Source organism: Procambarus clarkii, chromosome 11 (genome assembly GCF_040958095.1).
Source record: "Procambarus clarkii isolate CNS0578487 chromosome 11, FALCON_Pclarkii_2.0, whole genome shotgun sequence".
Classification (NCBI taxonomy): domain Eukaryota; kingdom Metazoa; phylum Arthropoda; class Malacostraca; order Decapoda; family Cambaridae; genus Procambarus; species Procambarus clarkii.
Window position 1 is genome coordinate 35,361,983 of NC_091160.1, and position 22,437 is coordinate 35,384,419.

The 22,437-nt window shown below is 46.7% G+C and overlaps 1 protein-coding gene across 2 annotated transcripts in view; it reads right to left on the minus strand.

Annotated features, from left to right (window-relative positions):
- LOC123758469 (Ankyrin-repeat, SH3-domain, and Proline-rich-region containing Protein) overlaps nucleotides 1–13,899 on the minus strand; it is a 303,178-nt gene extending 289,279 nt beyond the window's left edge. For both annotated transcript variants that reach the window (XM_069322576.1, XM_069322575.1), the window contains exon 1: nucleotides 13,003–13,899. In XM_069322576.1, coding sequence (XP_069178677.1) covers nucleotides 13,003–13,011 — 9 coding nt within the window. In that variant the 5' untranslated portion in view covers nucleotides 13,012–13,899. The remainder of the gene's footprint in view (nucleotides 1–13,002) is intronic.
- Nucleotides 13,900–22,437: the final 8,538 nt, after the last annotated feature.

Below are 22,437 nucleotides of genomic sequence, written 5' to 3' on the forward strand. Positions count from 1 at the left end.
GTGGCCCAGCAGGAAGGTGTGGCCCAGCAGGAAGGTATGGCCCAGCAGGAGGAAGGTGTGGCCCAGCAGGAGGAAGGTGTGGCCCAGCAGGAAGGTGTGGCCCAGCAGGAAGGTGTGGCCCAGCAGGAGGAAGGTGTGGCCCAGGAGGAAGGTGTGGCCCAGCAGGAGGAAGGTGTGGCCCAGCAGGAAGGTATGGCCCAGCAGGAAGGTATGGCCCAGCAGGAAGGTATGGCCCAGCAGGAGGAAGGTGTGGCCCAGCAGGAGGAAGGTGTGGCCCAGCAGGAAGGTGTGGCCCAGGAGGAAGGTGTGGCCCAGCAGGAGGAAGGTGTGGCCCAGCAGGAAGGTGTGGCCCAGGAGGAAGGTGTGGCCCAGGAGGAAGGTATGGCCCAGCAGGAAGGTATGGCCCAGCAGGCCCACACCACAGGAAGCGCCGCTCACAATTTCAAAGGCAGATGTGATAAAAAGTTAGGCTTGGAAGCACCATACATGACACCCGCCAGGTGAAAATGTTCCATTCTACACGCACAAATAGCTGAATACAAATGCGTACACAGGTATACACACGGGGGTGGCGTACACAGGTGTACACACGGGGTGGCGTACACAGGTGTACACACGGTGTGACGTACACGTACACTGCGGCCCATCACGTAATACCCTTGACCTTTTAATACTTTTGAGAGCATCCATCCTCAGTCAGCACCTCCTAGACGACCCCATCCTCACCAGGGGGATCCTCGCCAGGTGACATCCTCTCACATCAACCACTTCCCGCCGGATTGGACGGGCGGACAGGCAAGAGGACGGATGGACGGGCGGGCAGGCAAGAGGACGGATGGACGGGCGGGCAGGCAAGAGGACGGACGGACGGAGATAAGACAGAAACGGAGAAATGTGAGGTTTCGATGGCGCTGAGAGGCTTGTGTGTGTGACTTGTTCAGCAGGCGAGAGCAGCGGAAGGAGTCACGTCTTGTTGTCGGCCTGTGACGTGTTGCGCGGCGCGCCTCTCTTGTTGCTCAACCCTTATTCATTCTCCAGGTCAGGGCTCGCCTTAGCCCGTGCTACTAGGAACATTTTGTTCCAAGTAGCGAATTTTAAACAACATCATTCTCCAGGTCAGGGTACCTCCCTTCAACTCCTTCTCCCTCACCAACACTTCCCCCCCTCCCTCACCAACACTCCACCCCCTCCCTCACCAACACTCCCCCCTCCCTCACCAACACTTCCCCCCCTCCCTCACCAACACTTCCCCCCCTCCCTCACCAACACTCCCCCCTCCCTCACCAACACTCCCCCCTCCCTCACCAACACTCCCCCTTCCCTCCCTCACCAACACTCCACCCTCCCTCACCAACACTCCCCCCTCCCTCACCAACACTCCCCCCTCCCTCCCTCACCAACACTTCCCCCTCCCTCACCAACACTCCCCCCTCCCTCACCAACACTCCCCCCTCCCTCCCTCACCAACACTCCACCCCCTCCCTCACCAACACTCCCCCCCCCCTCTCCCTCACCAACACTTCCCCCCCCTCCCTCACCAACACTCCCCCCTCCCTCACCAACACTCCACCCTCCCTCACCAACACTCCACCCTCCCTCCCTCACCAACACTCCCCCCTCCCTCACCAACACTCCCCCCTCCCTCACCAACACTCCACCCTCCCTCCCTCACCAACACTCCACCCCCTCCCTCACCAACACTCCACCCCCTCCCTCACCAACACTTCCCCCCCCTCCCTCACCAACACTCCCCCCCCCTCCCTCACCAACACTCCACCCTCCCTCCCTCACCAACACTCCACCCTCCCTCCCTCACCAACACTCCACCCCCTCCCTCACCAACACTCCACCCCCTCCCTCACCAACACTTCCCCCCCCTCCCTCACCAACACTTCCCCCCCCTCCCTCACCAACACTCCCCCCTCCCTCACCAACACTCCACCCTCCCTCCCTCACCAACACTCCACCCCCTCCCTCACCAACACTTCCCCCCCCTCCCTCACCAACACTTCCCCCCCCTCCCTCACCAACACTTCCCCCCCCTCCCTCACCAACACTCCACCCTCCCTCCCTCACCAACACTCCACCCCCTCCCTCACCAACACTTCCCCCCCCTCCCTCACCAACACTTCCCCCCCCTCCCTCACCAACACTCCCCCCTCCCTCACCAACACTCCCCCCCTCCCTCACCAACACTCCCCCCCCTCCCTCACCAACACTTCCCCCCCCCCTCCCTCAGGTCTGGAAGTCAGTGACGCCGGTGCAAAAAGTGGATCCCTGTGAGAAGCTGAAGCAACACCTGCTGTGGTGAAGGACACGAGGGGCGGGGAGGGGGCGGGCAGGGCCGGGGAGGGGCGGGCAGGGGCGGGGAGGGGCGGGGAGGGGGCGGGGAGAGGCGGGGAGGGGCGGGGAGGGGCGGGGAGGGCGGGATGGCAAAGATGATATGTAGTTGGGGGCGGCAAGGGGCGGGGCACATGTAGTTAGGGGCGGCAAGGGGCGGGGAACATGTAGTGAGGGCGGGGAATATGTAGTGAGGGCGGGGAACATGTAGTGAGGGCGGGGGAATGTGTAGTGAGGGCGGGGGAATGTGTAGTGAGGGCGGGGGAACATGTAGTGAGGGCGGGGGAACATGTAGTGAGGGCGGGGGAATGTGTAGTGAGGGCGGGGAATGTGTAGTGAGGGCGGGGGAACATGTAGTGAGGGCGGGGAATGTGTAGTGAGGGCGGGGGAACATGTAGTGAGGGCGGGGAACATGTAGTGAGGGCGGGGGAACATGTAGTGAGGGCGGGGGAACATGTAGTGAGGGCGGGGGAACATGTAGTGAGGGCGGGGGAACATGTAGTGAGGGCGGGGGAACATGTAGTGAGGGCGGGGGAACATGTAGTGAGGGCGGGGGAACATGTAGTGAGGGCGGGGGAATGTGTAGTGAGGGCGGGGGAACATGTAGTGAGGGCGGGGGAACATGTAGTGAGGGCGGGGGAACATGTAGTGAGGGCGGGGGAACATGTAGTGAGGGCGGGGGAATGTGTAGTGAGGGCGGGGAATGTGTAGTGAGGGCGGGGGAACATGTAGTGAGGGCGGGGGAATGTGTAGTGAGGGCGGGGAATGTGTAGTGAGGGCGGGGGAACATGTAGTGAGGGCGGGGGAACATGTAGTGAGGGCGGGGAATGTGTAGTGAGGGCGGGGAACATGTAGTGAGGGCGGGGGAACATGTAGTGAGGGCGGGGAACATGTAGTGAGGGCGGGGAATGTGTAGTGAGGGCGGGGAACATGTAGTGAGGGCGGGGAACATGTAGTGAGGGCGGGGGAACATGTAGTGAGGGCGGGGAACATGTAGTGAGGGCGGGGAACATGTAGTGAGGGCGGGGGAACATGTAGTGAGGGCGGGGAATGTGTAGTGAGGGCGGGGGAACATGTAGTGAGGGCGGGGAACATGTAGTGAGGGCGGGGGAACATGTAGTGAGGGCGGGGGAACATGTAGTGAGGGCGGGGAATGTGTAGTGAGGGCGGGGAACATGTAGTGAGGGCGGGGGAACATGTAGTGAGGGCGGGGAACATGTAGTGAGGGCGGGGAACATGTAGTGAGGGCGGGGGAACATGTAGTGAGGGCGGGGAACATGTAGTGAGGGCGGGGGAACATGTAGTGAGCGCGGGGAACATGTAGTGAGGGCGGGGAACATGTAGTGAGGGCGGGGAACATGTAGTGAGGGCGGGGGAACATGTAGTGAGGGCGGGGGAACATGTAGTGAGGGCGGGGGAACATGTAGTGAGGGCGGGGAACATGTAGTGAGGGCGGGGGAACATGTAGTGAGGGCGGGGAACATGTAGTGAGGGCGGGGAACATGTAGTGAGCGCGGGGAACATGTAGTGAGGGCGGGGGAACATGTAGTGAGGGCGGGGAACATGTAGTGAGCGCGGGGAACATGTAGTGAGGGCGGGGGAACATGTAGTGAGGGCGGGGGAACATGTAGTGAGGGCGGGGGAACATGTAGTGAGGGCGGGGGAACATGTAGTGAGGGCGGGGAATGTGTAGTGAGGGCGGGGGAACATGTAGTGAGGGCGGGGGAACATGTAGTGAGGGCGGGGGAACATGTAGTGAGCGCGGGGAACATGTAGTGAGGGCGGGGGAACATGTAGTGAGGGCGGGGAACATGTAGTGAGCGCGGGGAACATGTAGTGAGGGCGGGGGAACATGTAGTGAGGGCGGGGGAACATGTAGTGAGGGCGGGGGAACATGTAGTGAGGGCGGGGAACATGTAGTGAGCGCGGGGAACATGTAGTGAGGGCGGGGGAACATGTAGTGAGGGCGGGGGAACATGTAGTGAGGGCGGGAGAACATGTAGTGAGGGCGGGGGAACATGTAGTGAGGGCGGGGAACATGTAGTGAGGGCGGGGGAACATGTAGTGAGGGCGGGGAATGTGTAGTGAGGGCGGGGGAACATGTAGTGAGCGCGGGGAACATGTAGTGAGGGCGGGGGAACATGTAGTGAGGGCGGGGGAACATGTAGTGAGGGCGGGGAATGTGTAGTGAGGGCGGGGGAACATGTAGTGAGCGCGGGGAACATGTAGTGAGGGCGGGGGAACATGTAGTGAGGGCGGGGGAACATGTAGTGAGGGCGGGGAACATGTAGTGAGGGCGGGGAACATGTAGTGAGCGCGGGGAACATGTAGTGAGGGCGGGGGAACATGTAGTGAGGGCGGGGGAACATGTAGTGAGCGCGGGGAACATGTAGTGAGGGCGGGGGAACATGTAGTGAGGGCGGGGGAACATGTAGTGAGGGCGGGGAACATGTAGTGAGGGCGGGGAACATGTAGTGAGGGCGGGGAACATGTAGTGAGGGCGGGGAACATGTAGTGAGGGCGGGGGAACATGTAGTGAGGGCGGGGAACATGTAGTGAGGGCGGGGGAACATGCAGTGAGGGCGGGGGAACATGCAGTGAGGGCGGGGGAACATGCAGTGAGGGCGGGGGAACATGCAGTGAGGGCGGATATATATAAGAAGGGAATATAATTAGAGGAAAATAAGTAATAAGAGTATGATGCACAACGAGCAAAATGAAAACAGGGAAAGAAACAAGAGTTTGGACATGGAGAAGTGGCGGAAGCGGAAAAAAAAGGGAAGGCAGTGGGTGGAAAGGGAGGCAGCGGGTGGAAAAGTGGGGCATTGTCAAGGAACATAAGAACACAATCAGATATTATCACAGCGGGCCAGTTTGCCTATTCAGGGCGGGGCGCGTCCAGATTCACTCTACCCTCCGTGTCTATCAAGTCGATTGTTTTTTAATTCAGTAATAGTCATAAGGAAGCTTCCTACAATCGACGTCAAACAAATTTGTCGGTAGGTCTCAGCTAGGAACCTATTCCCCCCATAATACCTACGAATTCCCCAACTGGCTGATTGGAGGAACTTGATAATACAATCAAGAACGTACTGTGTTAACCACATTCTTAGTGGTAAATACATACGAAAATATACATATATAATTACAAACAAAAGCATGTGTTTAGGGTTTTATTGTAGTAGATGAAAAAGTCGCATTGATCCAAGGTCTGTGGGTAACCAACACGGTAGCCTCATATTACCTACAGGAGCGACGTCAGATTACCATAGGGAGGGTCACGCCTTCCCTCCCAGACGGTCATCGAGGACAATCTCATGTGTCAGCTGTGCTACTGGCTCCAGACCACAGCCCTTCCTTTCCTAGGGGCAATTCGCTTCCCCGAATTCCTCAAACAGGTTCCTCTTATGTTCCGAGAAGCATTACCCTTTCCGTTCCTAGGAGTTCGTTCTGTTCCAAAGTATACCTCTCCTCTTCAGTTCCCTGGAATAGGCTCCCTTCCATTCCAAGAAGCAGGTCCTCTGCTTTTTCCGAAAGCAGGGTGTCGTCCTCAGACGATGAGTTACAGTAACGTGGCTCAACATATGATAACTAAACTACACACCAAACAAGGGCCGTGACGAGGGTACGAACCTACGTCCGAGAGCATCCCAGACGCTTCCTTAATCGACTGAGCTACGACATGGTTAAAAGAATTGCAACCAGAAGTGCTACTGCGCTTACTTGGATCCTGCAGCCTCTCCGAGACACAAACCAGGATTTTACACAATTCCCCCATGCAGTCGAGCTCTGTCAATAGGCCGTTCTACCTCTTTGCCCTTATTTCATTACACACAGAAATCACAATAGCGTGATGCATCAAATGAACAAATCCACAAGGGCCGTGACAAGGCTGGATTTGTGACCCTCGTCACGGCCCTTGTGGATTTGTTCATTTGATGCATCAGGCTATTATGATTTCTGTGTTGTTTCTTTTTTGTTGCTTTTTGGTCCCGCCTCTCAACCGTCAATCTACTGGTGTCATCTAATCTTCGTGTGGTTTGGTTATCAGGCTTTCGTCCTTTCTTTCAGGAGCGTTCTTCTTTTCTCTCTCTCTCAGAAACTGTGAGCCTTTCCTCCCAAATGAACGCTGTTCCTAGTAGGAAGGGAAGCCCTTTCATAAAGAGGAACAGGCCTTGCCACTCTCTCCCAGTAACAGGCTTAATCCCTATCCTGATAAAAAAAAGCTTCGCTTCCCTTATCCACTTTCTTTTTATCCCATGAAATACACTTCTCTTCAGCGTCCACTTCGCCTGAGGGATGACGCTCCACTCTTTATTATTTTTGTTTTCATTTCCACTGTTTATATTTAACGCGGGTCCAATTTTTTTTTTTTCAAGTCTGGCATATTTTAAACTTCTTCCATGTCTAATAATTTTTAGCCTACTTTATCGGCATTCTCCTCCTCCCACTCCGTAACAATAAGACAATAGCAATAATAACGATACGTTTTGATAATGATAATAATAATTTTATTTAGGGAAAGTACATACATACACAATGAGTTACAAGCAGAATGTTGGATTTCTTGATAAAGCAAGTGCTTGAGTAGGCACAGTAGGCACAGCGTTTCGGGGCAAATCATATTTACCCGAAATCATAAATTTATCATAACTGACGCAGGTTCGAATCCTCGTCACGGCCCTTGTGGATTTGTTCATTTATCATAACTGTTCCCGGGAGGAGGCTCGATTCCCGGGCCAGGATTATCTCGCAGGGAAACAATATTGATTTAATTATGAATATTCTAGCCTATCCTCAAATTATAATAGTACTTAATAAAACGTACAAAAATTTGCTTTTGGACCCCTCAAAAAACTCATATGAATAAACTTAACTTAAAAATTCCTAGGGCAAGTATAGGATGTATGTGCATGTGCACTATATTAGGTCTAATATATAGTATGGCCTAGGATGGCTTGGACTGTTCTTTAGTTTCATTTCTAAATTTTTGAGTATGTCATTTGGGCTAATTCACTCATACAAGATGTGAACGTTTGGGGATCAACAGTCCATTTTTGTACGTTTAACCAAATAGTTGTTATAAGTACTATCATGTTTAGCTGCTATTGACCGATTCTACCTAATAATAAAAGGAAATTTAGTCTTGTGATCTTCAGTATTGTGAGTTTCAAGTAAAAACCTATGCGAGGATTTCGCAAGATATCGCACGAAAATTAAATAAAAAAAACGTAAACATATTTTTGCTATGCGCCAACATTGTTTGATTATAATAACAACCAATTATTTTCTCGCGTTAAAGGATTTTTAAGTTTATAGTCAGTATGATGAGGTGTTCCCCGAAATATCGAGAATATATCTCATACGAACGAAAACAAACTGTAATTGACACTTGACTACATTGTTCAATTTCAATAGCATTCATATATATATTTGTTTAAAGCTAAAGTACCTTAAGTTTCAACGAGGCATTATTGAGACACTGAATGGAGACCTGCCAGAAGAAATAATATAGAAATAAACATGAATAAAACACTGGAGATACGTAATTAGCAACAACAGACCTGAGTGTGGTTCTTGCATACTGCTGCCACATCTGATTCTCATTATAATACATTATAATACATTTATACCGGTGACATTGTATGAGTTACTGCTAGACCTTTCACCACCGATGCCAGTCAACATATTATTTGTAATTAACTCATGTATTTTAAAAGTTAACTCATGTATTGTCAGTTAATTAGTTTAATTAGCTTATTATGAACCCCCCCATGGTAAATCGCATTTGTAATTTGATTTAAGTTCTATATTAGTATTAATCAACATTAATAACCACAGTTAACGTCAGAGGCACACATAAACATGATATAATCAGCACCGTACGCGACGCTAGCGAACATTCGTATAGCTTTCAAGAACTACGGAAAAGAAACTTTAAAATTATGATGTATATACAAGCGATTCGTCATTGATAATGCAGGCTTGGGGCGGGACAACTTGGGCTGGACGGTAAGCGACGGTCTCGCTTCATGTAGGTCGCCGTTCAATCCCCAACGTCTAAGTGGTTGGGTACCATTCCTTCTTCCCATCCCAAATCCTTATCCTGATCCCTTCCAAGAGCTATATAGTCGTAATGGTTTGGTACTTTCTCAGCAGGGCACCGTTCCTGTGCCAGGTAAGTCCACTACGGGCGCACCATAGCCCGTGCTACTTGCCCCGCTCCTGTGCCAGGTAAGTTACGGGCTCACCATAGCCCGTGCTACTTGGAACTTGTTCCGAGTAGCTGAATCTATAACAACGGTACTTTCTCCTGATAGTTGTATTCCCTTCGGGGCAGGACTTTCGCCTAATGAATCAGTCATGCTAAAATTGAGTTGAGAGGTATGCCAGAGGCTGGTGTGAAGACCTATGAGGATAGGCTGAGGGACCTGGAAGTCACTACGCCTGAGGTGATAAGTAATGGACTAAGAGTACTCTTAGTAAGAGTACTCTAAGAGTGAGTAATAACTCAGTACAACATTCTCAGGAAAGTTGGCAAAGTGAACTAAGATGAAATGTTTAGTACGAAGAATGTCAGAACGAGGGCCGTGGATGGACTAGAAGCGCAGAGAAGTCACAAGGAAGAACTTTCGTGTAGTAGTGAGCAAGTAGAAAGGAATAGATGAAGATAGATGAAGCTGACACAATAACAAGTTTTGAAAGATAAGAAACATTAGTCAAGAGTCACTGCATAAGGCACGCGATAGCTGGCAAGGAAGGGTTCAGGAGCTTATGTTCGACCTTGCAAGAACCTCTGTGTGACCAGACAGTCGACAGATGGAGAGGTCAGACATCAGCCGGTGTAAAGTATGCTGGTGAGGCTCCGGAATGGCGATCCTGTACCAAACGCCAGACTGGCTTTGTGGCTGGGATTAACGGCATTCTCTCTACTGGTCTTCACAGGACCTACTGTTTCGTATACTCATTAGACCATGTTGACATACATTAATTATTACGAGTTACGCTACACTGGCTTTAAATTGATTGTGTTGACTCAAACAACCTATCCTCCAATTAAGGTACAAGTCTATATATAAAATATGGACTTAGACAACTATCCAGTTTGCTCTACTGGTCACTAAATTACGAGGTGGATAAAAAAATATATCTTACAGATTATATTAACAGTTAGTCAGTGAACTATGGGACTATCGTTACATACGCTCACCAAACAGAAGAATGGGATGAACTCTAACAACCGGTCAATGCAGGTCGTGCAGCTAATTCCAATCATATTCATTCATATGGGCCTGCGGGCCGCTCCAAGCAACAGCCTGGTGGACCAAACTCTCACAAGTCAAGCCTGGCCTCGGACCGGGCTTGGGGAGTAGAAGAACTCCCAGAACCCCATCAACCAGGTATATGTGGGCCTGCGGGCCGCTCCAAGCAACAGCCTGGTGGACCAAACTCTCACAAGTCAAGCCTGGCCTCGGACCGGGCTTGGGCAGTAGAAGAACTCCCAGAACCCCATCAACCAGGTAAACCAGGTTAACCGCTCTGTGTAACACCTAACTTCAGACGTATATCTTAAAATTAGTGTGAGCTATACTGAGGGGTACTGTAGCCGCTGGGAAGAGGCTGCTGAACACTTATCATCAACAACCATCATTATTTCCTATCTAAATGCCTCGTTCGCATCGCGATAATCAACCTGCGTCCTGCTCATGCATGGCTCAAATTTTCCTCTGCTAGGCTAGCTCATTGCCCTCATTTTCGGACACTCACCTTTACGAAAAAAATATTAGTTCAAATACATATTTTTTAATTGTTTTAATTTTAGTTTTGCAATAATATGCCATAAAAATGTTGATAAATGACGAATAACTGCTGTGATTTTCGGAAAGAGATACAAGTGCCTGGGATACAACGAGAAATATTGCACGCGAATATGCGAGCCTAATAGACGGAGTGGGAGGAGATAGGAGAGAGGTAGTGATGGTTCATTTAACAGTATATAGGTAGCCGGGAGTTAAGCGACTATTGCGTATTGCATTCTAGAGAAGGTCAGCTGGTGACTTATGGGAGTATCTATAGGCCTAACAGGCCTCCTGTCTCCGATGTGAACGCATACTCTGAGAAGCGGAATACACCTTGACCATGTCGTGCAGCAGTCGACTAAGGTGCATCTGGGATTATCCCGGACGTAGATTCGAACCCCTCATCACGGCCCTTGTGGATTTGCCCATTTGATGCATCACGCTATTGTGATTTCTGTGTGCACCTTGCTGTACATTATCATTATATAAAGGCAGGACCCAGAAGCTGGAGATCACTCCCCCCACTGTAAACAAAGATAGACAAAGCACTCAACCCTCCTCTTATCAAGGTCGCCAACTTGACAATACATTTTTTTCTTCCAGATGAAGTGCTCCGCCAGACGAGGCTAACTCACTACACCTTCGATTAACTTCATGAGGCTACAGTAGCAACAAATATGGAATTTTCAATGCAGGTCGTGCAGCTAATTCCAATCATATTCATTCAACAAACTACAAAGTTTAGTCGATGTAGCTCAATACTTTCCGTGCGTTTATAACGACACGGGCCTTTACAATGGTAATTTTTTGTTTAAATAAGTTTGTGTAAAGGAATGTGGAGAATGCAGTCTCTTTTAGTTGTGAAAATTGAAACGAGAAACAATCGCTGTTGCCCTGATCGACACGCACGGCGGGAGGTTGCCAGCAGCGACGGTGACATTAGTGGATCAGGTGACACTATGTGAGAGGCGCCCATCAGGTAACATCATCTACAACAATCGCCGATTAAGTGAAAGCCTCAATAAGTGGCGCAAATTAAATGGCAACAATCAGGTGACAACAACTACAAGTGACAACAATCAGGTGACAACAACTACAAGTGACAACAATCAGCCTCTACAAGTGGCACCAATCAGGTGATAACCTTGCAAGTGGTGCTAATCAGGCGACAGCCTCTACAAGTGGCGCCAATCAGGTTACAGACTATAAGTGGGGTCAATCAGGTTACAGCCTCTAAAAGTGGCGCAATCAGGTTACAGATTCTACAAGTGGTGCCAATCAGGCTACAGCCTCTAAAAGTGGCGCCAATCAGGTTACGTTCTAAAAGTGGCGCCAATCAGGTTACAGCCTCTAAAAGTGGCGCCAATCAGGTTACAGCCTCTACAAGTGGCGCCAATCAGGTTACAGCCTCTACAAGTGGCGCCAATCAGGTTACAGCCTCTACAAGTGGCGCCAATCAGGTTACAGCCTCTACAAGTGTCGCTAATTCAAGTGATAACCTCTACAAGTAGCGCCAATCAGGCGATAACCTCTACAAGTGGCGCCAATCAAGGTGTCACTCAGACTGGCCTCAGGTCTCACCTGCTGCATGGCCTCTCGGTTGCCAAGTCTTATCTATTATTTCAACTCCATGCGGCAAAGCCCAACATTGGAACTCTGGAGAATCCTTCTCAAATATTATGGCAGAGCTGTTCACGGTGGTCCTGATTGTGCCCAGCTGGACTGGTGTGCGACATTTGTTTATTTATTTATTTATTTATTTATTTATATACAAGAAGGTACATTGGGATTGTGAGGATACATAGGATAGTAATTACAATCTTGTAAAGCCACTAGTACGCGCAGCGTTTCGGGCAGAGCCGGGCATTCAGGGATGACTGACTCTTGTAGCACACACGGCACATTAGGCTTTACAAGAATGTAATTACTATGCTATGTATCTTCTTGTATATATATAAATAAATAAAATAAATAAAAAAACACACGGCCAGGAGTCTTGGCAAACTCGCGCAGACGGTGAGAGCGGGTCAAGGTGTCTTAGGTTATCGGCTCCCTCGAATTTTAACATTTGTGCATTAGTGCAGTGTTATAAAGCTGTGTTATACATTAATGGGCAGTACGAACTTGGTTATTAAAGAACAAAAATCTTAATATACGGATGGATTATATACAATTTATCCTAAAATGACTTGGAAGTTATCGTACATGGCATTACTTTTACAAGTGGTCTACGCCAGCAACTGGTCCCAGACCGTCAACTTTCGGATGGACGACTCCAGACAACTGATTACCCATCATTTAATCACTCCTAATTAAGTTGAGATTACATCACTGATTGATAATTGAAAACATAATTGATCAATAACAGACCGCGTGTGTGTATATATATGATACGGAAGTCACAGCCAGGTACAAGTGTTATCCGTGGCCACGTCAGTGCCAGACTTTGGGACGATTGCGCGCCAAAATTTAAACATAATTTGGCGGGAAAGCAAGATAAAGTCGCCTCCTTCGATAATTATTTAGAAATGCATGTATTATTCAACAATAAACGATTAAACAACTAAATAAACTGACATAAATAAACCATGAAGGAAATTTCGATCAGGAATGCATTTTGCATTTCTCAATATTAAGTCAAGGTCATGCATGCTGGGTGTAAAGGTTACATTATTGGCAACAATCAACAACACTCAAGGTCCACCCTGTGAGCCATTATTCACGGGCACAACAATTACCGTGTGACATCAACAAAATAAGTGGTTAAATCAAGAGGTGTGTTAGTGAGGCGAGGTAGTACAGTAGTTAAGGATAGGTGGAATGCACGAAGGCACCCCCCACCAGGACACGTCACGTGACTCACTGGCAACATTGAGGCGAGGGGCCTGGTGTGGGTAGGTGTGATCTTCCTCACACACTGATGTCTTCCTCAGTCTGCTGTACTCTGTAGGGCATCGTCACACTCTTCATTTTGCCTCGACTTGGGGACGATCGCAGATATCATTTCGTATAGACGAGCCGCCGCCGCATTCCTGCTGAAGGTCGCAGGTACCTGGTGGCGGACTTGACAACAGCAAGTGGGCGACGGTGACGAACACGAGCACACTGTGAATGGCTCAAGGCCACTCATAGTCGCACATGGTGGAGATGACGCCTCACTTGCCACTGTGTGGGGGGAGAGAGAGTGGCCGGGCGGGACAACAACTTTGGAGAAACCTCACATCTTGGGCATCAACAACTTTCACTGACTGCCAGCCACTACCACCACCGCGGCTGCCCTCTCCACCGCACACTTGCACTACCCACACAGAGCACCTTTAGCAACTTATTGACGTCTTCCTACGACCTGACACTAGGTACTCATCCCTAGAGTGAGCCGCAAGCGGAGTCCCTATCACCTCGCTCATCTATAAACACTTCTGGTGCCGACAGGACATGCTGCACGGAGATATGATACCACCTTTATCTCCTTCACATCACAAGGATCACTATTTACGTGACAATTGTAATTTCCACAGCAGCACAAACTCGCTCGTAAACTAACTTTAACGCGGGTAAACCACTCTTTAAGACTTCGTGCTTTCACTAGAGGTGTATAATGATGCCCTGATCCACAGCACCGTAGCGCAACCCTCCACACTACCACAATTAACAGTTATTCCCCATAATTAGTTTCCTCTTTGACTGGTGGTCTCATTACCCGCCTCACATAACTAGAGTGTTGTGTGCCACCTGCAGGGAGGACCGGGACCTTGTGGCGAGGCGACCCGTGCGTGGCGGCGTGTGTGTGTGGAGTGGAGGCTCCAGGGAGCCCCGTGTGGAGCCGGTGGACGGCGGGAGGAGCGGCTGGAGGAAGGGAGGAGTATGTGGAGGCTCTTGTTGTTGTTGTAGATTTAGCTGCTCAGGACGAAATGTCCATGTAGCACGGGCTATGGTGAGCCCGTAACTTACCTGACACAGGAGCGGGGCAAGTAGCACGGGCTATAGTGAGCCCGTAACTTACCTGGCACAGGAGCGGGGCAAGTAGCACGGGCTATGGCGAGCCCGTAACTTACCTGGCACAGGAGCGGGGCAAGTAGCACGGGCTATGGTGAGCCCGTAACTTACCTGGCACAGGAGCGGGGCAAGTAGCACGGGCTATGGTGAGCTCGTAAGGCTGTACCTGTTTGTGCTTGCCTATCAGTGACACAGGGAAGTAGGGTGTAGCACTTTATGCCCCCCTCCCAGTTGCTGTACCTGTTACCTTATCAAATTTAACTATTCTGGCGATCGAAATCTTTGTCGAATTTTGCGTTAAACTTGTGGCTGGAGGCGAGTGCCACAACTTTCAGCGCATTCCACGTGTTGACCTCCCGCACAGAGGGAGGAACATGTAAGGGGAAGGAAGAGTAAGGAGCATGTAGAGGGAGGCTGGGTACTTGGAGCATGTAGAGGGAGGCTGGGTACTTGGAGCATGTAGAGGGAGGGAGCATGTAGAGGGAGGGAAAGTACTTGGAGCGTGTAGAGGGAGGGAAAGTACTTGGAGCATGTAGAGGAAGGGAAAGTACTTGGAGCGTGAGGATGGAGGGAGAATACTTGGAAAGTGGGAGGGCACTTGAGGCGTGTATAAGGAGGGAGGAGCTTGAGGAGGGAGTGTGGTGGGGCTGAGAAGCACAAAAGTGTGCGCCCAACAAGGCTGAGCCCAGGGCGGGTGTGCAGGGAGGGCGGACGCTTGCACACGCTACCTCAGGAGCTCCAGCAGGAGGCCGGAGGACGGACGAGACACGGAGGCATCACCACAGTCCGTGCCCCTGGTGTGTCCGGCCCCAGCCCGCCGCCGCCACTACACGCTGACACGGAGAAACCGAAAGTGACTGACCCCGACTGGCCGCCGGGGTTCCAATAATTTCTGGCCGCAAGCTCTCGTACATTGCCCTAGGGGTTAACTTGTGACAACTGTCCCCATTAGATAACATTACAAATTAATTTAAGCATAAAAAGATCATCAAAAAATTGAACTTATTAAGTGCATAACTTGATAAATGTTATCCCGCGGGTACAGGAAGGATGATTCTCTTTTTTCCTTTAACAGCTTCACCTATACTCTCCCTCGCTCGACCTTCACACGGCTAGTCAGGGCATGTGAAGATTCTTCACCGATGGGCATCTACGATAATTCAATGTATGGCGTACCTATGGAACTTTCTATCGTTGAACGTTTTGGCAAGGTGGGGGGAGGGGGCAAGGGATGGTAAACAGATGGGTGGGAAGGTACGTTAAGTTTAGTGGCCCGTCCACTGTGGAGCTGTATTAGTGTAGCGGCCTTGTAAGGCTGTTAGCACTGGGGGTCACTGTCGTACTTCTGGATAAGGAAAGCTGCCGTGGTTCTGGCTATGGCGCACCAGCGACGTTGACACTATACTTATAAAGGGAAGAGCAACTCTCCCGAACACAATGGCATATCATACAGTACTCTGGGGCTTCTTGCCAATATACCCTCAGGGCAAAAATTTAAAAAAAAATTAAATTTACCTAACAGACTACTGGTAGAACTGTTCAGTCTCACAGACCCATGGACTCAAGGTCTCATAATCTATATACCTAAGCCAAACTCAGTATTATCGTGTCCCTGTTAGACCCCATTTACATTATGCAGTTCAGTTTAAGATAATATCTAAGATTTTACAATTGCAAGGTTTTTGAGAGTATTGTTATTGGTATGTTAATGGTGTAAATCAAAAGTGATCTTGCTCCGAACGTGCTTGACTTTCTTCCTGGGAGCAGCACACCAAGGTGCTTTGGTGAGGATAATTCTTGGAGCCCAAAGCTGATCAAGAATCAACATGCGAGTTCAGTCTCCTCACCTGTTGTTGTTGTTAAAGATTCGCTACCTGGAGCAAAAAGTTCCAAGTAACACGGGCTATGGTGAGCCCGTAACTCCTCACCACATACGAAAGAATTGTGCAGTTAAGCACGACCTTCTATATCAAGGTCACAAGGCCAGTCTCACCAGCTAGGCTGGAACTGCCTGATGCTGCTAGCAGGCAGCTACAAGTGCAGTTTACTGATGAAAAGTATAGGGTTCTGAGGTTAGGTAATTATAATAGTTACCTAATATCAGTTGAAAAGGGTTGAAAATTGCAAATTATGATTAGTAGGAGTCTTAAGCCAGAAATTAATGCATAATTGTATAGAATAATATTTTTTTAATCATCAGGAGAAAGCACCAAGCCATTACGGCTTTATAGCACTTGGAAGGGGTGAGGATTTGGGATGGGACGGGGGGAAGGAATGGTGCCCAACCACTTGGACGGTCGGGGATTGAACGCCGACCTGCATGAAGCGAAACCGTCGCTCTACCGTCCAGCCCAAGTGGTTGGACCCATTTATAAGAAAATTTAGTAATAAAAATTATAATAAGGATTTTAGGGCGGGACGGGGGAGGGGAGGGGAACTATCAGGGGGATGTGGCCAAATCATTATGACTATATAGCACTTGAATAAGGATTTGGGATGGGACGGGGGGAAGGATTGTGCCCAACCACTTGGACGGTCGGGGATTGAACGCCGACCTGCATGAAGCGAAACCGTCGCTCTACCGTCCAGCCCAAGTGGTTAGACCACTTAGTACAACCACCAATTGACTGATCCAAATATTGGCTGTCCAGAGAATCTATCAAAACTGATGCTATATCAGTTGAAAATATTGAGGATGAGGATGCGACCTCAATATTTTCTCACATATACATCAGTCTGTGCATTGTGCATTGTGTGCGTAAGTAGATATACAGGAAATCTATCTACCTTAAGTAGATAGATTTCGATATCTATTATTAAATAGATATTCGATAATAGTTCTAATAATATTACTAATATCGTTAATAGTGCTAATTCTATCACCTGTATAGAAAAAAATAAGAGGGGTAGAAATAGCCTAAGCTACCCTATCCCTTTGAGATGTATTTTTCTTCTTGTCTCAATAAACTTACTTGAACTTGAACTTGTCTCCGAATTTACAGTCTCCGTGGTGTAGTGGTAAGACACTCACCTGGCGTTCCGCGAGCGCTTTTCAAGTTCAAGTTCAAGTATGTTTATTGAGACAAGAAAGAAATACATCTCAAAGGGATAGAGTAGCTTAGGCTATTTCTACCCCCCTCTACTTCAAGTCCCTCAAGGGGACTTGAAGTATATAATACAAAATATAATAATAAGCAATGGGTGATATTTGAACAATTACTGGTTTGGAGAGTGTTTATTTGTGGAACAAATTGCAGGGCAACAATGGACGTGGGATCGCTGGACTGTATTTGGGGATATATATGAGCTGCCTCGTATGAGCCAAAAGGGCTTCGGCTATTACCCTCATTCTCATTTGGCTTATTGTAGTCCCCTATAGACAACTGGGTCTCAAAACTTTTGTCTCTGGCCCGCATGTTCGGAAATTTTTTTTAATCACGGCAGTTTTTTAATTGATAATGTATTAAAAACAAAATCAACTTTTTTGTTTTAAACTGAGACTAGGGATCATAAGGGCTGCCATATGACGTACCTAGTGAACTGCAAGCAAGAGCTGTTATCCTACCTCAGCTTATCTGAAGTTTGCTCCTAGAAACTCATTATTTCATGAGAATATACTTTGGACCTATCACATAGGGAACTATCATATAAGGAACGTGGTGAAACTGCACGCAAGAGCTGTAATCCTGCCTCATTTGATTGTTGCCGCCGAAGGCGGCTAGTTTATTGTGCACCCCATACTCATCCTGTGAGCGGTAGCGCAAAAGCATTACAGAGGGCACAAAAGATCTTTATCAGACCTCATCTTAGATTATTTCATCCTGCCTCAGCTAAGTTGAAACCTACTCCTAGAGGACCATTTTTGTCCAGAGCTTGTTTTATGCATCAGTAGGAGTAGCCTTTATTCATTAACAACATTAGGTAACAATCATATAAGGAACAGGATGAACTTGTAGCCAACTGTGTGCCAGAGCCTTCATGTGATCTGTTGACCTCGCAAACAAGTTCCAGATGCGAGAAAGCCTAGGAGTGAATGATCACTTTTAGTGCTAGATTTATACAATTAATTCAACTACTTCATAAGATCTGGGGCATCCTGAAAATACAAAAAAATGAACCTACATAAAAACATGATTCTCAAAAAAAAATAGAGATGAGCTTCTTACATATGTAACCTTAAGTATACAAACTCAATATGAGGTGTGAGCTTGTTTTTGTCAGGTAATCTCATTTATATGAGATCTAATTTCAGTTTTCATCAACACAAAGAAGGCGTTCTCTTTTCTGGTCTCTGATATTTGTCAGAGCTGAACATCCTTGTTCACAATATGTCGCGGCGAACTGTAGAACAGCTGATGCTCTTGAAGAGATGTGTGGATGTTGTTTCAGGTTGCATATGCAAAGAGTCCAGTGATGCATACACCTGTGTTTTATTTTCAAGGATCGATTACCCGAAATGCAGGCCATTGCCGCCACCTCATACAATGTCAGACCTGAACGTCCGAGAACTTCTACACGTTTCTATACATGTTTAGTAATTTCTCGTTTTAGGGGACCCTGCTTCTCATGCACACACACTTCCCACGCAATGAAATTTTTTGCTTCTCATATGTTTGCTCGCTGTTAATAATAGCAATAAACTAATATGTATTTTACCGAATGCTTAAAGGTTTCTCTGATTGCTCTCGAATCATCCCGCCACACTTGCCATCCTCTTCCGTTACTCCCTTTGGGAGAGAATGCCATAGACCAACTATTGACCTTTCCCAAGATGTAACCTGCGACAATTGCTTAAGGGAGTTACCTATTTTAGCTAGCTGAAAATAAACGTTGGAGTAACACAACTCTTTATTTTCTAAGGCGTCTTTCGTGAGGCACAGTATATCGAAGTCTTTGCTGAAGTCAAAATATAGTAATAATCCTTTCTGTTGTCAACTGCTTAAAAGTCTTCTTGAAAAAAATAAGTATTTTGTTAAATATAAGCGGCACATATTAAAACCATGTTGTGAATCCTTTATTAATCTGTTTTCAAAATGTAATGAAAGGCTGTGATTTTCGATTCAAGCAACTTTTCTAAATAGACCTTCACCTAATGGGACGGTAGTTCGACACAAGTGATTTAAAGAGTTAGCAAATAATCCTCATACAGTAATAGGAAGTTTACTATAATCTTGTTTTGTCTACTAGATGGGGTACCTGGCTGTTCCCGGGTCTTTCCCTTCTCTCCCTCCCCCCCCCCTCTCTAATATCTTTCCCTATCCCCCATTCTATACCGTTCTCCCCCTCAATATTCTGATCTCCCCTTCACACCCCTCTCACATATCTCATTCTCCCAATTTCCCATCCTCTCCACCTTTCTCCCCATTTCTATCTCTCAGAAAAATTGTATAACTATGTTTTTACCGTATACAACACGTAAGTAGTTACCAAAGAAGGCAACAAGCCTAAAACACTATGCAATATACAGCAATTAACCACATTGTAAATATCATTATCTTACATCCTCGTCCTCATACAACTACAAATTATTATCCAGTAATTTTTTCAACTAATTTGACATCAAAATAAACTTCAGAAAAGTACACATTTTGTACATAAGGTTAAAAATTACACAACTGACTAAAATAATTACCTGTATATAAACAATCTAATTTTAGGGGATTACCTAATAATGTGAGCATGATTCAATCTAGTTGAATGACTTTACACGTCAGCGGTGGTCAAGTAGTAGAGAATGTGGCTGGCAATGCCGTGGTTGCAGGTTCCCGTCACCTCACAGCCACTAGTGTATTTTCTCAATGATTCAATGTGTTTAGAAAGAGATCAGATTAAAGGATGGCTCATCACCCGTCTGACAACATCCCAGTTTTGGTGAGGTTAAAAGTTTGTCAGTTAGGAGTATAATGTACAATACATGTTCTCTCTCCTTGCTCATAAGTTAACTAGATGAAGCCCTACACACAGCATGAAGGCTTGGGATCTATTTTTCCTAGTTCCACCAAGATGTGAAATGTAGTTTGCATAATAATAAGGTGGACCTTTGACAAACCGCTGGCTTCTATGCCCCTCTTGTTCCTAATAGAGATGGTAGCCCTCAGATACATAAAAGCAAAATACATGTGATGTCAATAGGAATGTAAACTACGTAAAATAAATAAAATGACCAAATGCTATCACTATTTTCCTTCAAAAACAAAAGTTACCTTATTTCTAAACATAAATTTAGTCTCTATTTTTCATATCCACTGATGTCATCTTTTTAGACTCTTTGCCCTTCAGATGGGCTCGAGTAGCATATTTCCCCAATTTCATTAACAACTGTAAGGATTTGAAGAATTTTTGAAGTGATGCATGTTTTGTTGACTAAAGAATTTCCTATAGAGGTTTTGTGATCTCTTGTGTAAGGTAATGCTACTTATTAGGCTTAAAAATAATAATATTCTTAGAGTAAGATAATTATCAGCAGAAAGCACTAAGCCATTACGACTATATAGCACTTGGAAGGGGTATGAGGATGAGGGTTTAGATAGGATGGAGGGATGAAATGTGCCCAATCACTCTGATGGTCAGGGATTGAATGCCGACCTGCAAGAAGCGAGATTGTCGCTCTATTGTCTAGGCCAAGTGGCTGAGCTGAAATACTTGGAGTAAAGTAGGACTGAACTGAAAAATAAGAACAAAAAACATGTATATAGTAAACACTGAATGGACAGTAAAGCTTAAGAAAGTACAACAGAGCAAGTAGGGAAAGAACCAAATCATCAATGGGAAAAAAGGCAGACTCTTTCCCTCTTGCCATGTGTGATTAAAGTCAACTGCTATATTCTCTACTAATATTTCACTAAGTATGCCAATAAATGTGAATTTATATTGCATAAATTAACTACAGATCCTTTAATTTTTAACTTGTCATTACAAAATATGCAACCATCATTCTCACAAATAATAAAAAGAAAAATATACAAAGAGTTAAAAAATAACTCGCATGGGTTGTTTATCTGCCGAAACCTGCAAGCTTTACATCTTGCAAAGGTTCTTGCTCTGATATAGAACACAACATACTGTACATTACTGCCAAGGTCTATTAGCTGAGGTCAATTGGCAAAATTGACCAAAACCTATTCCATTTGTGTTGTGTTAAATTACATCTTAAAATTCTGTATATTGGCTTTGATACTGTATTACCAAAATGTTACTCGAGATGTAACATTCATCTCTGAGACTCATTTCAACTTTGTCATCATCAAATTTTCTGTTGAATCACTTGAGCTTTTAATGTTGCTTGGTAATTACAATTAGTTTTATTATAAGCATCACTTCTAGGAACTAAGCATCTGAATTTCTGATAAAATTGTTTGTTTACTTTATTGTTAACTTCAGGAGCTGAGGAATCGCTCAAAGCTGCTGCTAGAAGCCTCACTACTGTCGGACAACTGTTCTAAACTACTGTACCTGGTAATGTCCAGATCGCTTTTGATCTAAAATGTTGATTTGTAATGTTGTTTGGTCATTTGATTTTTTTTGTAAGTGTTTTATTTCATAATTTGTCAGGAATCAAAGCAATCTTGGAGTCATACTTCTTCAGACACTCCTGAAGATGACCAATATTCTGAGCACAATACAAATGATGGGAAGAAAAGGAAGTCTTCGGAATGCCAATCTGCAGCAGTACAAATAAAGAACAATGAAAGTTCAAAAACAGGCAAACATGAATACTAATATGTTCAGGTTTTGATTAGCATTCTTATTGTTTTGTTATTGCTATCTTCTAAGGACTGTTCTTCAAGAAACTAAGGCATCAGAAATATTTAGTCTTGTGGTGCAGTGGTAAGACACTCGCCTGGCGTTCCGCGAGCGCTTTGTCGTGGGTTTGTATCCTGGCCAGGGAGGACTTACTGGGCGCAAATCCTTAACTGTAGCCTCTGTTTAACTCAACAGTAAAATGAGTACTTGGTTGTAAAAACGATTCTTTGCGGCGGGGATCATATTCCAGGGACCTGCCCGAAACGCTACGCGTACTAGTGGCTGTACAAGAATGTAACAACTCTTGTATATATCTCAAAAAAAAAAAAAAATGTATAGATAAATTACCCTATCAGAAGATTCTTCATGTACCTTTACTAGATAAAATATTAGTGTAATATAACAATATTGTTTTGTGTCAAAGTTAAATAAACAGGAGGAAAAGTCTACATTAAATATAATTTTTTATCAAAACTGAGAGCCAATTCTCTGGGAGAGGCTAAGACTAGAAAAAAGAATCTGGCCGAGAAGGAACTGCAGTTGTAGCAGCCACAAAGAT